The following is a 12,379-nucleotide window of genomic DNA, read 5'->3' as shown; positions in this document are numbered from 1 at the left end:
ACTTCTCCACTTCTCCAGCTTCAAGCCCTTTTTAACAAAGATAGTGTTAGGGCTGAGAAAAGTGGGTATCTTGTAAAGTAAGGCAACACAGAAACAGAGAGAGGTAATGCTTAATTTTTATCACCTCTATTTTCGAAGGGTTGGGCAAGTAGACTGAGGAGAGCTTGCTCCATCTTAAGATCCTGCGTTTATGTTCATAACACTGTTCATACTCCATTTTTGTTCATACCCTTCAGCTTTTTCTTCATCATCAGTGGAGACTCCAACGTGTTTCCCTGAATCTCCATTATCACATGAAGATCCTCTTGATTCTTGTCCATTTTTCTCATCCTTGTTAACACCATTGTCATTGGTAAAGAAAGGGTCAAAAGGAGGGATGATTTCCTCATTCACATTAGTTAGCTTCCAATAACCGGCGAAATTCCAAACGATCTTTTGTATTTAAGGATTCAGATATTTATGCTTCACAGAAATCTTTATTTCTCCTCTTCATAATTTAGTACATTATGGGTTTGAAATACTAAACACAATGAATTAGTCAAAATATACTATCTCCTTTCGACAGAGAAATATTTTTTAAAAAAAATTCAAAAAAATATATCTTTTATGTTTTATATAAATTTTATTGAAAAATGATAATCACAGAAAATGATATATTTATAATTCAAATGTAATACTTTTAGTGTGTAAACAAATGAAAACTTTATTTTTTTGTAGAATGAAAGATATATTAAACAAATATAAAAATTATAATTAGTTGAGGTCAAGCAAATTAAAATAATAAAGTCAGAATTATGGAGAACTTAACTAGTAAAAAAGAACAAAAAAAGTTTTCACCAAGTTCCATGCTGCAGTAGCAAATACAGCATATTCCTTACCGATGAGTTAATATTTTTTTGTCGGTATGCATGCTGGGACTACTTTGTGATAAAGTGGTGAAACAATTTTTGGTGGGTTTTTTGATGGAGATGTTTGCTAGTATTAAATTTCGAAGGGTGATGCAGATGAAAATGCAGATCATATGAGTATCTGAAATGAATATTAAATATATTATGCATGCAGAATAAACATATATATAGTTATTTTTGTAAAAGATTAAAAATAGATATAGTTTATCAAAATAACTTACTGTATTATTATATTTGACTGAATATCATTATTCAAAGAAAAAATATTTGACTGAATATTTAATATAAAATTATGTAAATATTAAACATAATTGATTGAAAACACTTATTAAAATGCACCTTTTTATTTTGGATGTGAAGATAACTTGAATAATATAAAAACTAATTAAACACAAAATAAAAATATTGACATGTACTAAAATATATATGTAAGAACAAATAAAAATTATGTTCAATATTTCATGATCTAAAAATATTAAATAATTGTAAAGTATCTACTTAAATTTATAATAAATATATGAATTATCAATAACATGCATAAATCCATTAACTGATTTATTTAAGAGTATTATGATATAAATTTTAATTTTTTTACACAATTATTAATTATTTTATTTATGTCAATAATCAGCAACAATAAAATTAAAATAAACTATGAAAAATATGTTTGTCTATTTTTCAAATATTAAATATAAATTGATTTTTTAGTTTGTAATACCATAGAAGTTATGGGTCTAGATCACCATGTACTTAAAAAGGAAAAATTATTCCTTAAAATATGCGAAACAATTAAAATCTATGATTTTTAGAACTTTTCCAATTGTTACTCTGAAATTTATTCTCAAAATGAATTTGACATTTTCTCCAATTACTCCCATTATCATTTCAAAATCCATTCCAAATATAAATTACTAGTACTTATTATTAATTATAATAATGCTTTGTTTTAAATTTATAAATTTTATCCAATTATAATTTTATTTTACTAAACTTTTATTATATACATTAATTTAGTTTATAATATAATAAACAATAATTTATATGAACTTATAATTGTATTAGTGAAAGTATTAATAATTTCATTAAAATATAAACTGCACTCCTTCGTATAGTGAAACAAATATTTAATTTTTAAATATAAAAAGTTATATTAAAATTAAAGGAACAATTTGTAATAAAAAATTTTAATAATAAAAATGAGGTTGTTAAGTGTTCCCTCAAATTTGAATAGATTTGAGGAGTCCATCCCTACTCTATTTCTAAACTGCACTCCTTCGTATAGTGAGGAGTCCATCCCTACTCTTTTTTTTTTTTTTTTTCTTTTCATTTCTCCAAGTTTGCATCCATTTGTTTCTCACAGATAATAAGCTCTGATCTGCTCAACCATTTGAAGCAAATACACGGGAGCTCTTACGAAGAATTTATGAAAAGCAAGTTGATTCCAATACATGGAGACATTGGCGAAGACATTCTTGTGATGAGATTGATGTCGTTATAAGCTGTGCAGGTCGCACAACATTTGTCGACAGGTGTTTACTATGTTTCTACTTATTACTCTGTTCTATGTGTTAGTTACAAACAATTTGCTTCTAACCCAAGTAAACTGTTACAGATATGACCTTGCTTTAAATGTCAACGCTCTTGGACCTGGTCGGCTCTTGAGCTTTGCCAAGAACTGCAAGAAACTGAAACTTTTTCTCCATTTCTCAACTGGTATGAGTTTATGTTTTGGCCAAAAAGGTTATTCCAAATGGTCTATTGGTTCTTTTAAAAACATTTTCTAGAATAAATGCACTTGATGCACCGCATGATTTGATTGAATAAGTTCTACACTCATTTCGATAACCAGAGTTTCAAAAATTACACATATTTATTTATTTATTTATTATTTTAATAAAAATATTTGATTTTGTTATTAGCTTATGTGACTGGTAAGAAAGAGGGATCAATACTAGAGACTCCTCTCTGCCTTGGAGAAAACATAACTTCTGACCTAAGCATCGAAAATGAGCTGAAACTAGCTTCAGAAGCTGTAAGAAAGCTACAAGGTAGTAGAGAAATCAAGAAGTTGAAAGAACTTGGTATGCAAAGGTGAGGATGAAGGAGAAAACTACTCTTTGCACATTATTATGTTACTACGATCTGAAACAAATATGATTTTATCTTAGAGCTTAACACTATGGCTGGGAAAACACTTACACGTTCACAAAAGCATTGGGTGAGAGTTTAATCCAAACTATGCGAGAAGATGTGCCTGTAGTAAGGCCTAGTATTATAGAAAGCTCTTACAAGGAGCCTTTCCCCGGCTGGATCCAAGGAATAAGGTTAAAAGATTTTCATTGTTAAAGACTAAGGGATTAGGTTTTCTTATTTTATATTTTCATTTGCTCAGCAATCATGCCTCGCCGTCGATTAAGCACATACGCCGATTAGAAGGGGGGTAGGAGAGCTCGCGACCAACCGACATCGATGCCGGCGCGGATGAGCCTCCACCCTAAACGAGATCTGAAGACGAGGGAATTTGTTTGAGAGAAGAGCGTGGGACGCATGCCACTCAAAGGCTTGCTTTGTTTTATATATATATATATTATATTTTTCTAATACTATTTTAAAAGATAATATTTTTAACACAATAATTTGAGACTCCAAATTTTCGGACACTGTACATGTTTAGAGATTCAACTTAAGCTTACCAGTAGTCAATGATACTGATTCTAGTCGATCTTTTGTATTTAAATATTCAGATATGCTTCGTACATACATGTATGATCTCTTTCACGACTTTTACGTTATGGTTTTACAATATTGAACAGATGAAAAGTACTAATTAATTGACGTCAAAAAATTTAAAATAGTAATGTCAGAGTTTTAGAGAATGCAATTGGTAAAAGAACAAAAAAGGTGCCGCAGTAACATATATACAACATACTCCTTACCGATAAGTCAATCTTTTTGTCCGGCATGCAGACTATCAATCTTAGTCATGCACGAGAGCGGAAATTATCTCTTACAGTATGTGAAACATTTTGAGTCCATGACCCTTTGCTGGTGGAAGGACGTTAAAACATGCTCCTCTGCTTACCTATGAGTCAACATTGGACCCCAAGTAAATAAATTTATTTTACCAAAAAAAAGTAAATAAATTTATGGGTTCACCAATGGATTCAACTATGTGACATCTTACTGGAGACCTAACCGCATTAACTTCCTTTGTAATTTTTTCTATATATATTCTCATTCCCACACAAAAGCCTTCCATAAAAAGGAAAAACTAAAAGTTTCACATTTTTCTTCTTCTAAAGATGGCAATGACAACAAATCTGCTGGCCACAAGCAAGGCCGTCAAGTTGCATGGTGTCCGCTTCTTCTCCTCTTTCCTCAGCAGACCGAACCACTTCTTGGCTTGCCGTTTGCCACAGTCGATCACACGTAGAGTCCAAACTTCTTGTTGTTATCGTGAAACATCGTATAAATCGCCTGAGCCAGAACCAAGTAGTGTCAGTGATGGAGTTGGAATCATCCGTTTCTTGAAAGGAAAAACCTATCTTATTACCGGTGCAACGGGTTTTCTTGGTAAAGGTATGACAAAACCTAAAACAGAGTTTTTGTCCAGTTAAACTGATTTTTCTTTTTTTTCTGTTGCAGTGCTGATTGAGAAATTATTGAGGGCAAGTCCTGGTATTGGGAAGATATTCATTCTGATAAAGTCCAAAGATCAAGAATCAGCCAACAAGAGACTCTATGATGAGGTTTTGTTTCCAGTCTCATCCTTACTATTTTTATTTTCTTTCTTTTTTTCCTTTCACCAAATTAAATTTGTATCCATTTGTTCCACGCAGATCATAAGCTCGGATCTGTTCAGTCATTTGAAGCAAATGCATGGGAGATCTTATGAAGAATTTATGAAAAGCAAGTTGATTCCAATAATTGGAGAAATTGGAGAAGAAAATCTGGGGATCGGATCTGAAGTAGCAGCCAATATTAGTGGCGAGATTGATGTCGTTATCAGCTGTGCAGGTCGCACGACATTTGACGACAGGTGTTTACTATGTTTCTACTTCTTACTCTCTAATTTTTTTCTGTTCTACTTGTTTACTTACAAACAAACAAGTTGCTGCTAACCCAAGCAAACTCATACAGATACGACCTTGCTATAAATGTCAACGCTCTTGGACCTGGTCGGCTCTTGAGCTTTGCCAAAGACTGCAAGAAACTGAAACTCTTTCTCCATATCTCAACTGGTATGAGTTTATGCTTTGCCTATAAAGATTATTCCACATGGTTTATTGGTTCATTTCTTCAAACATTTTCTAAAGTAGATGCAATTGATTTACTAAACTGAATAAATTTTACATTCATTCGAAGTTATTCCATAACCGTAAAAGAAGTTTCAAAACCTATATAAATATAATATAGTTTTAAATTTTCTTTTGATTTTTGTTATATAGCTTATGTGACTGGCAAGAAAGAGGGAACAGTACTAGAGACTCCTCTCTGCATTGGAAAAAACATAACTTCTGACTTGAACATCGAACATGAGCTGAAATTAGCTTCAGAAGCTGTGAGAAAGTTGCATGGCAGTGGAGAAATCAAGAAGCTGAAAGAACTTGGTATCCAAAGGTGAGGATGAAGGGGAAAATATACTCTTTGCACATTATTATGTCAATAAAATCTGAAACAATATGTTTTTTTTTTTACCTTAGAGCTCAGCACTACGGCTGGGAAAACACTTACACGTTCACAAAAGCAATGGGTGAGACATTAATCCAAACCATGCGAGAAGATGCGCCTGTAGTGATCATAAGGCCTAGTATTATAGAAAGTTCTTACAAGGAGCCTTTCCCTGGCTGGCTCCAAGGAATAAGGTTAAAGATTTTCATTGTTAGACAAAGGGATTAGATCAGCTCTGCCTTCTGATTTCTTGATTCATGTTTTTATGGTTTCTAAAAATCAGGATGAGTGATCCAATAATCTTGGCCTATGGCAAAGGCCAGATCTCTGGCCTCTGGGGAGATTCTCAATCTTTCGCGGACATTATACCTGTTGATATGGTTGTGAACGCAACAATAGCAGCAATGGCAAAGCATGGTTGTGGAAACTCCGATCTCAAAGTTTACAACGTCACTTCTTCTCATGCGAATCCCCTACGAGTTGGCGAGTTGATGGACCTCTGTTATCAACATCTGTATGACTTTCCATTGACAGTGATAGACTTAGCGCGAATGAAATTCCACAGTTCCTTAGAGAGCTTCACCTCCTCTGTATTCGACATAATAGCAAAACAGGAAAGAGGAACTAAGAATGAAGGTGGAGAAGCAGAAGAGTCACATACCACATTGAGCTTCAAGGGAAGAGGGATACTAAACTATTTTGTGTCCCTAGCAAGAACATATGAGCCTTACACATTTTTTCAAGCTCGGTAAGTAACAAGCTTGGACTTTTTTATTTTATAAACAAAAAAGCTATTAGATTACTGATTATTGATCAATATCCTAGGTTTGATGACACCAATACAAGGAGTCTTATTCAGGAGATGTCAATGGAAGAGAGAAAAATATTTGAGTTCGATATCAAAAGCATTGATTGGGAGCATTACATTGTGAACGTTCATCTTCCAGGTCTCAAAAGAGAAATCTGTAAGGAAAACTCAAGTTGAAAGAGAGTGATTTGATTGGTACAACTGCTTGAGTTCACCAAGTGTATTGTTTATTTACTATTAAATTTTCATGTAAATTCTAAGGGACAATCTGCTTAATAACTAAAAATTTAAAATTTGAATATAACTTAAGAAATAATTTCAAATTGCACTAAAACAACTTTTTATCGTAAATAAAGTACAAATATAACTTACCTAATTACCGACTCTTTTATGGTTATTTACCTAAATGACTCAAATTTGAAATTATTTATATAAAAAATTATTTTATGGAAACTGAAGTATACTATATGATTTATTCAATGCTAGTTAGTTATGATATTGTGAACTATACAATTTTACAGTCGATAATTTTACTTGTTTTCTAAGGATTCATGCCTAATTACACTGTTATGAGCTGCCTTTTGAAGATTTTCATGCTTGATGATTATACTTGCATAATGGTGAATGCTTCTTGTAGCTTTTTCCATTAATTTGCATAATTCATTTTTATCAACAATCCAAATTTTCAGGTGGATAAGAATTAATGGACTCTAGTCAATTCAGTGTTTTTTCAGGTATGATTCGACTATCGAATATTGTTGTTTCGGCTGTGATTGAACTATGAAATGTTGTTTTTTGGTTTTATTGAACTATGGAGTGTTCTTTCGGATTTGATGTGTGCCTAGTAGTTTTCATTTCAGATTAAGGATTATGTTTCACATGATCTGTTTTATAAATTTTGTATTTTATTTTAGTATAATCCGATCCAAACCAAAATTTTTGAAACCGATAGATATTTGATTACTTTATAAATTTTACAATGCAACACAATTTTGAACCAAACGCGAAGTGATATTATCCAAAATCGACCCGTTCTAAAAAAATTTAAATTGAAACCTTTGACTGTAAACCCGAAACCTGACCCGAACGCACATGCTTAGAAGAGAAATCAACACATGGAAAATGAAAATCAATCAACCAACAAATAAATAAAAAGAAAATAATTTTCAAGTACAATCGTATACATTACAATTCGTGGTCCAAATCATTTTAATAACAAAAATATGTGAATATAAATACAACTAAAATGAAAAAGAAAAAAACTAATACACCTCAAACGCACAAAACCTACAATGTTTCTTATTTCTCTGGATTTTTTTTTTCTCCACGATTATATGAAACACAGTTAAAAGAATGACAAAGAACATTCTCCACTTCTCGAGCTTCAAGCCCTTCATTTTTTAAACAAAGATAGTGTTAGGGCTCAGAAAAATGGTATCTTGTAAAGCAAGGCAACACAGAACAGAGAGGGGTAATCCTTAATTTTCATTACCTCTATTTACGAAGCATTGGGGAAGTAGATTGAGGAGAGCTTGCTCCATCTTCAGATCCTGCGTTTATGTTCATGACACTGTCCATACTCCATTTTTGTTCATACCCTTCAGCTTTTTCTTCATCATCAGTGGAGACTCCAACATGTTTCCCTGAATCTCCATTATCACTTGAAGATCCTCTTGATTCTTGTCCATTTTTCTCATCCTTGTTAACACCATTGTCATTGGTGAAGAAAGGGTCAAAAGGAGGGATGATTTCTTCATTCTGATGATGATGGTGGAGGTGGTGGTGATGATCCTTGGTCTTCAAGTCATCTTCCTCACAGTCATCGTCAAGGTCTTCATAGTTTAGATTCCTGAGAATCTCAGGGAGTGAGTAAGTTTTTCCACCCTCATCAACAATCCTTCCTCCTCCCCCCATTTCAATATCAATCTTCTCTTTTGAGCTCACTAGACTTTCACCAAGATTTGATGTAGGAGTTTCAACCATCATGTAATCTTCTTCCTTCACAAATGATCTAAACTTGTTCATGGATGGAGTAATCTTAGATAGAAATATTTCCCTTATGTTCCCCAAAACTCCTTTGTTGTATGGATTCTCCTTCTTATCATATCGGTAACGGAAGTTCTCATAAGTAGTCTGCACAAAAACAGATTCAGAATTAGAACACACAAAAAGAGAAAGAGAGAAACACAAAGGATGGTTATATTTCTAATCACCTGGTTAGTGCAGATGAGGTAGGAATGAAATATAGTGAGCCCACCAACAAACCAAACGGTAATGAAGCAGTAAACTATGAGAATATCAGACAGAACATCTTTAGATATTGCTTTCCAGATGCTAATCTTCTCATCCATATGTCTTTGAAATAAGTTCAACCAAGAGAACACAAACACATATATGCACAGAGTGGTTGATGTTGATATGAACATGAAGAAGAACCGGTAGTTTCGCTGCAATGAGTTAAAAACAAATTTCAAGACACATAGACTACTACATTGTACTCGAGAATACGTTTACTGACTTACCACTCCAATGCACTGGCCAACCCAAGGGCAGTGATGGTCGAACCTCTGTACACAGTTGTTGCAGATGGAACAATGAGAAGCTCTAGGTGGACGGTAAAGCAAACAAGTATCACAGAACTTGACTTTTACGGTATGGCCATTAACAGTTACATCTTTAACCCTTGGTAACCTTATGTTTGGGGTTCTACCGCTAACCCATTCCATGGAAGGAGTAGTTGAATCAGGTACATCATCTGATTCAGGAGGCCTTAGACTTCTAGGCACAATCCCAGGATCTCTACCAGATGTCATGAAGAGGAAAAATATGTCCTGAAAGAAAACTATTGAAACTTTAGTTTCATTAAGACAATAAAGTCGTCATCATCTACAGAGATGGGAAAGAAGAAGACATACCAAAAGGGTGAGTATCCAAGCGACAGAGAGAACTGGAACACAGAGGTTTCGATTCTTGGTGAGAGGATCAGCCATTTTCAAGTACATTTTTACAAAGAACATCACCGAGGGGCCGAGGATCAAGATGGTCGATAGGTATAGAGATGATGCATCTGGACCAAAGATTAACCTCCCTCCACAAAGAAATTTCTGGAGAAAAATCAAAGTCAAAATCACAAATTAAGAACCTGAAGTTTCTATATATGAACCAATCAAGACTCGAAGATACTAACAACCACTGAACCTATAGAGTATATGAATCAAACACCAAAGTGACATTAGACACAAGAACTTACATTGCTTCCTCTCCAAACTTGATAGAGCCTCTTGAGTTTGGTCTCATTCCAAGCCATAACTAAAGGAGGAGGAACAAACAACAAAGTTAAAAAATTTGGAAGAACCCAGAATCAGAAAACCATCTATAGACAAAGGTGTCAGAGATGGGATCAAATCAGGACAAAAAAATTCCAGAAACAGGACAAATCTCTTGTTTCCTCCGAAGAAAGATTCACAATTTCAATACACTTGATTGAGAGGGAGAGAGACAGAAAGATTGGAGCTGTCCTCTCCTCTCGAAAATCACAAAGAAAAATTATTACAGATGTTTGCAAATTGCGATCCCTTTCTCTCTTCTATCTTCTCTTTCTTTATTTATTTTTTTCGAAAAAGAAAATATTTTTTTAGTTTGCTTGAGATCATGAGATAATGGTCGGACATGGTATGTAATTAAGAAAACTGATTATGCGAGAAGGATGTCTGTAAGAAGGGATCTCAGTTTCTTGTTTAGTTTAAGATTAATTTTAATTAATTGTTTAAAGTCGGCCAACTAAAAATCTAAAAATAATAAATAAATGATGCAAACAATGAGCTGTGAAAGGGCAAGTCAAATCTATCCCCTCAACTAAACGTGCTTCCACATATTTGTTAGTGGTTCTATCTATCTACCAATGCTTTCAAAAGAAGTTGTAACTTGTAAGAATGTAGCTCATTGTATTAAGAAGACTGTATACATCTATAGCCAAAAATGGAAGTCAATCCTCTTTTTTATTACACAAAATCAGATGACGATAGTGATTAGTGAGATTTTTTTTTTGTTTGATTATTGAGATATTAGTTATACAGCTTTTGCTCAGTTGGTAAAATATTTTGATTTTTAGTAAATCAGAGAATTTACTGTACAAACATCTCAATGAAACTTATTTATCTCTTTACATCCATTTGTTTAGTTATTTTAGTCACAGTGGTACAATACTTCTGCGTTATATTCACAAACTTTCAATCCTTCCAGTAACACAGTTACCGTAAGACCCAAGAAACAGTTGTTAGTTATTACATAAACCCTAATAAAAGATGGAGACTATGAAATACATCAAACTGTAAATATACACTTACTCTCCTAACTTCTATTCTAGGTTTCAAAGTCTCTACGACGAGTAAAGACAAAGAGAGAGAGGTGAGACTTAACACCTGTTTCGTCTGATCTTTGCCCTATCTTGAATCTCACATTCCAAAGTTTCCTTAAGTTCGATAGTTCTTGGTAAACCAAGCCAATCGATGCCGCGCCTTCACTGAACTTTATCTTCTTGACAGTTGCGTCACTGTTGTTACCTTACTCGAGCTTCTGAACGCGAAAGTTGAGGCTGTCATGATCATGCTTGCCACTGAATCAACAATAAAAGGTGGCTATAAAAGCTAGATAATCCTGCCTAGTTGGTGCAGATTAGGTAGTAGTGGAAGACTAAAAGCTCATAATCAAAACTAAACAAATAAACAATAACCGGGGACTGAACCAAACCATAGTCAATTTTACATGGACATTTACAAAATAGCAAAATTCGAATCCAAACCAAACTGCAAACCGGATTGATCCGGATCAAATCCAATCCGTTGGTTAAGAAGACACAGAGAGAAGGGGAAAGGCTTATCCAGAAACCAAACTTCAAATGAATGTCTGAAGGCTAGATCCTTCAATTCGAAGAAGATGGCTCTTCTTTGTTTCAATTCTCTCGCTCCTCTCCCTTCTCTCTCTTCTTCATCTTCTCCAAGGCTTCAACTTTCGTCATTAGCTTCATCAGGTACGCATTGCACTTGTTTTATCTAGTTATATGAATCGTATTATGAAATCTTCATTACAGACCCAAGAAACCAAACTCCAGTTCCTGGCTACTTCAGTTTCTTAGTTTCTTTTTTTTTTTTACGCTTAAGAGATAGGATTAGTTCTTCACTGAGACATTTCATCGAACACTTTTTTGATGTTTCTCAGACTTTTTAATTGGTGTGAAAGCTCTGATCTTTTTTGGTTTCCTCATGTGGGTTTCAGTTTTCATCCTTAAACCCAACATCATCGAGTCAAAGAACAGAGTCTCACTTAGTGGTTACAACTTGAGCAATAGCCATGGAAGAGCAGCAATTGTGAAGGCAGTTGCTTCTGGCGTGGACGGAGCTGAGCCCGAGGAACCACCTAAGACTGTTGTCTCAGTGGACAAACTACCGTTGGAATCAAAAGAAGCTAAAGAGAAGCAACTGCTGGAACAGAGGATGAAGATGAAGCTGGCCAAGAAGATTAGGCTACACAGGAAACGTCTAGTTCGTAAGCGTAAGTTGAGGAAGAAGGGTCGATGGCCACCTTCCAAGATGAAGAAGCTCAAGAATGTTTAGAGATGATTATCAATCGTCTCAAACAAAAAATGGGCCCTGTGCTACACAAATTTTGAGGCCCATTTCTTCATATAAATTTTTTTTTTTTTTTGAAAGGGCTCTAAGCTAAGCTGAAAAAGTCAAAAAAAAAGAAATGGGCCCTGTGCAAATGCACTTCTAGCACTGGGCCAGAGCCGGGCCTGATTATCATGACTCTTTGCTCTCTTTTTTTTTTATTTAACTTTATTTTTGTAATGTTGTTTGTATGAGCATTGTTTTTGGATTAAATCTCAAGCTGTTGAAAAAGATCGTTAGAGAGAGTGACCAGTCTATTAGATAGAACAAAAGTTAGGAACTTGCATTGAACCATTTGGTTATCGAGGAAGAAAATATGAGCATAC

At 34.1% G+C, this 12,379-nt stretch overlaps 3 protein-coding genes across 10 annotated transcripts; 2 read left to right on the top strand and 1 right to left on the bottom strand.

The window, feature by feature from the left end:
• Positions 1–101: 101 nt before the first annotated feature.
• Positions 102–10,114, bottom strand: LOC103830074 (probable protein S-acyltransferase 4). 4 transcript variants are annotated; one of them, XM_018653232.2, is made up of 6 exons: positions 9,638–9,694; positions 9,303–9,491; positions 8,910–9,218; positions 8,601–8,834; positions 8,097–8,520; positions 102–341 (listed from the first exon to the last, which is right to left on the bottom strand). In XM_018653232.2, exons 1-6 carry the CDS (start codon positions 9,692–9,694, stop codon positions 175–177), a joined length of 1,380 nt encoding a protein of 459 aa, XP_018508748.1. In that variant the 3' UTR covers positions 102–174. The 4 variants fall into 4 exon arrangements, with proteins under 4 accessions (XP_018508748.1, XP_009104028.1, XP_009104030.1 ...); XM_009105780.3 differs by lacking the exon at positions 102–341 and adding an exon at positions 7,533–7,778 and having other exon boundaries at positions 7,880–8,520; XM_033275827.1 differs by lacking the exon at positions 102–341 and adding an exon at positions 9,941–10,114 and having other exon boundaries at positions 7,882–8,520; positions 9,638–9,696.
• LOC103830073 (fatty acyl-CoA reductase 6, chloroplastic) lies at positions 4,163–7,738 on the top strand. Of its 3 annotated transcripts, none has more exons than XM_033275826.1 (8): positions 4,163–4,487; positions 4,554–4,947; positions 5,049–5,149; positions 5,357–5,528; positions 5,612–5,773; positions 5,863–6,327; positions 6,405–6,544; positions 7,077–7,738. In XM_033275826.1, exons 1-8 carry the CDS (start codon positions 4,211–4,213, stop codon positions 7,082–7,084), a joined length of 1,719 nt encoding a protein of 572 aa, XP_033131717.1. In that variant the 5' UTR covers positions 4,163–4,210; the 3' UTR covers positions 7,085–7,738. The 3 variants fall into 3 exon arrangements, with proteins under 3 accessions (XP_033131717.1, XP_033131716.1, XP_009104026.2); XM_009105778.3 differs by lacking the exon at positions 7,077–7,738 and having other exon boundaries at positions 4,165–4,487; positions 4,554–4,657; positions 4,748–4,947; positions 6,405–6,703; XM_033275825.1 differs by lacking the exon at positions 7,077–7,738 and having other exon boundaries at positions 6,405–6,703.
• Positions 10,115–11,142: 1,028 nt separating the features above from the next.
• LOC103830071 (50S ribosomal protein 5, chloroplastic) lies at positions 11,143–12,298 on the top strand. 3 transcript variants are annotated; one of them, XM_033275831.1, is made up of 3 exons: positions 11,143–11,416; positions 11,662–12,002; positions 12,180–12,298. In XM_033275831.1, exons 1-2 carry the CDS (start codon positions 11,323–11,325, stop codon positions 11,997–11,999), a joined length of 432 nt encoding a protein of 143 aa, XP_033131722.1. In that variant the 5' UTR covers positions 11,143–11,322; the 3' UTR covers positions 12,000–12,002; positions 12,180–12,298. The 3 variants fall into 3 exon arrangements, with proteins under 3 accessions (XP_033131722.1, XP_033131721.1, XP_009104024.1); XM_033275830.1 differs by having other exon boundaries at positions 11,662–12,011; positions 12,189–12,298; XM_009105776.3 differs by having other exon boundaries at positions 11,662–12,266.
• The last annotated feature ends 81 nt before the right edge of the window (positions 12,299–12,379 follow it).

This window comes from Brassica rapa, chromosome A07, assembly GCF_000309985.2.
Source record: "Brassica rapa cultivar Chiifu-401-42 chromosome A07, CAAS_Brap_v3.01, whole genome shotgun sequence".
Taxonomy (NCBI): domain Eukaryota; kingdom Viridiplantae; phylum Streptophyta; class Magnoliopsida; order Brassicales; family Brassicaceae; genus Brassica; species Brassica rapa.
This window is presented reverse-complemented; position numbering and strand designations above follow the sequence as displayed.

What these genes read in the sequence shown, in the direction of transcription:
- LOC103830071 (XM_033275831.1), top strand. Translation starts at nt 11,323, where the DNA reads ATGGCTCTTCTTTGTTTCAATTCTCTCGCTCCTCTCCCTTCTCTCTCT. An exon ending in TTCGTCATTAGCTTCATCAG is followed by an intron (nt 11,417 to 11,661) that starts GTACGCATTGCA and finishes TGTGGGTTTCAG; the next exon opens with TTTTCATCCTTAAACCCAAC.
- LOC103830073 (XM_033275825.1), top strand. Translation starts at nt 4,211, where the DNA reads ATGGCAATGACAACAAATCTGCTGGCCACAAGCAAGGCCGTCAAGTTG. An exon ending in GGCTGGCTCCAAGGAATAAG is followed by an intron (nt 5,774 to 5,862) that starts GTTAAAGATTTT and finishes TCTAAAAATCAG; the next exon opens with GATGAGTGATCCAATAATCT. An exon ending in TACACATTTTTTCAAGCTCG is followed by an intron (nt 6,328 to 6,404) that starts GTAAGTAACAAG and finishes TCAATATCCTAG; the next exon opens with GTTTGATGACACCAATACAA.
- LOC103830074 (XM_033275827.1), bottom strand. Translation starts at nt 9,694, where the DNA reads ATGGCTTGGAATGAGACCAAACTCAAGAGGCTCTATCAAGTTTGGAGA. An exon ending in CTTGGATACTCACCCTTTTG is followed by an intron (nt 9,219 to 9,302) that starts GTATGTCTTCTT and finishes GTTTTCTTTCAG; the next exon opens with GACATATTTTTCCTCTTCAT. An exon ending in ACCTCATCTGCACTAACCAG is followed by an intron (nt 8,521 to 8,600) that starts GTGATTAGAAAT and finishes GTTTTTGTGCAG; the next exon opens with ACTACTTATGAGAACTTCCG.